The 2104-nt window shown below is 55.7% G+C and overlaps 1 protein-coding gene across 1 annotated transcript in view; it reads right to left on the bottom strand.

The window, feature by feature from the left end:
• Positions 1–1841, bottom strand: part of EIF3E (eukaryotic translation initiation factor 3 subunit E) — a 55933-nt gene extending 54092 nt beyond the window's left edge. Inside the window, exon 1 of the mRNA XM_006038053.3 lies at positions 1685–1841. Coding sequence (XP_006038115.1) covers positions 1685–1774 — 90 coding nt within the window. The 5' untranslated portion in view covers positions 1775–1841. The remainder of the gene's footprint in view (positions 1–1684) is intronic.
• Positions 1842–2104: the final 263 nt, after the last annotated feature.

Below are 2104 nucleotides of genomic sequence, written 5' to 3' on the forward strand. Positions count from 1 at the left end.
GCTTGCAATCACGACGCAGGTGGTCTGGTCGTCGGAACAACCACATGAGTTGTTCCAGCTGGCGGGGCCCAAGCCAGTTAATCCGTCCGCAATTCGAAGCCGGCGGGGAAAGGGGTACGTCGGGGGTGCGCTCGGTGACGGGAAGAAAGATCGATAGGTGATCAGTCTATCGATCGGCAGCCGCAAGTCAGATAACTTCAGAGGCACTCTGCAGCGTGCTCAAAGCTCTTCGACTTGGGCGGAAGTCGCGCGGAATTTTAAACGGCCAGCGAGCCAATTACTAGCCGCCACGTGTGAATAATTTAACACTGGCCAATAGCGGGGCACAAATTTGCATCCGAATAGCGGGAACTCTTTGCACCGTGCATTTCTGTGCTGCAAAGAAGAAATGCATCCTGCAAAGGAAACTGCAAATTGGCGGGAACTCTCCTGCACGCAGGCTCTTAATTGCAGCAGAACACTCTGCTGTCCAAAGGAGCTCTCATGTGGCCAGGAAATTCCATAGTGCCGAGGCACAAAAATCACTGGGTTGTGACAATTATTACCTTCTTTGTTGAAGATGTAATGTTATATGCAGTACTCAGTACAGTTAAATGATGACAAGTCTGTTTAACAAAGAATATTGGGCTAGACAGCCTTTAAAATTATATCTGGTCTGATAATTTGCCCTCGGTAAGTACCAACAGGCCAAAACATTGAACATTTTGAGGAGTCCAACAAGGAAAATAGTGAACTAATTTTAATTTGGAAGTAAAGGCATTTTTGGCTATAGTCATTCAGAAGATAGGGACTTCCGTAAAAGTAAAGAAACCACCATTCAAGGACTAGCACGAGTAGGTTAAGACCTGCCCAATAAGAATATATAATAATATAATACACTCAAAAGAGTTGACTAGAGTCAATGAGACCATCTAGGGAAGTTGTATGGAGACCAGTACACTTTGCAATCTTTAAATCGACAATTTAACACAACAAGAAGTTAAACGGAGCTGACTGCCCAGTCACCGGGTGTACAGCAGCTTTACTGACAGCAGCCGGCTCTCAAGCTTTTTGAACTCAAGGCCTCTCCATAACTCTTGTGAACTGACTGGCACCCAATTGCAAAAACAAGGGTACCGATTACCCCCATCACTTCCTTGCCAAAGGTCCTGGCAAGAGGATCATCCAGGCAAGGACAAGCCTGAGCCTGGGTTTATTCATCTGCTTATCACCTCACACCTCAGGGAACCCCCCCAAAAGAGGCATCAGCACCCCAGTGTGTCCCAGCACCTGTGGCCTGAGGGCCATGGGCTTACAGCCATACAGTGGCTGTGTGTCTAATGCACCCCACACTCCCGCGATGGAGAAGTCTGTATTCCGGATCACCGCATCTGTAGAAGAGCCTGCCAGGAGCGACAGGCCCCCCGGGGGCCGCGCGGCAGAAGGGAAGCAGGGTCAGACTCCCACAAGCAGCTGGAAACAAATGGCAGGGCCCGCGGAGGACGTGGCCTTCCCAGGGTTGGGCGGCAGCCGCGCTCCGGGTTTACTACAAACGGCCGCAGGCGCCTGGGGAAGAAGGAGGGGGAATCACCCCCTCCCCCCCCCCCCCCCCCACCCACAGAGCAGCTCCCTGCCCAGCCATCGCGGGCCGCGCCGCGTATGCGGGGTGACGGGCCGGCCCCGGGCTCCCGCGCCGCCATCTCACCTCCTTCACGGACAGGAACTCGAGCAGCGGGAAGACCAGGTGCCGGTCCAAGAAGTGCGCGATGCGGGTGGTCAAGTCGTACTCCGCCATCTTGCGAGGGGAAAGGGGCGGGAGCGCCGGCGTGCGACGCAGAAACGCGCCGTCAGGAAGCGGCCAGGAGCGCGCGTGCGCACACGGGCGCCCGGCGCCAGCTAGGGGGCGGGGCCAGGGGCGAGCATGCGCAGGCGGGCGCCTGAGGGCAAAGGGGCGTGGCTTGTGCTGCCCTTAGCCTCCCTCTGCTCTGCTTTGCTCAAAGGTTGGAGTGGGACGCGCACGTGGTGGGGTGGGGGGGACAGGCGTTCCTCCCCGGTGGCTCGGGTGGGAGTTGTACGGTCATACCGCGTGAAATGCTTCGAGTTGGCTGACCCAGGCCTCCCGCAT

This window comes from Alligator sinensis, unplaced genomic scaffold, assembly GCF_000455745.1.
Source record: "Alligator sinensis unplaced genomic scaffold, ASM45574v1 scaffold20_3, whole genome shotgun sequence".
In the NCBI taxonomy this organism is placed as follows: domain Eukaryota; kingdom Metazoa; phylum Chordata; order Crocodylia; family Alligatoridae; genus Alligator; species Alligator sinensis.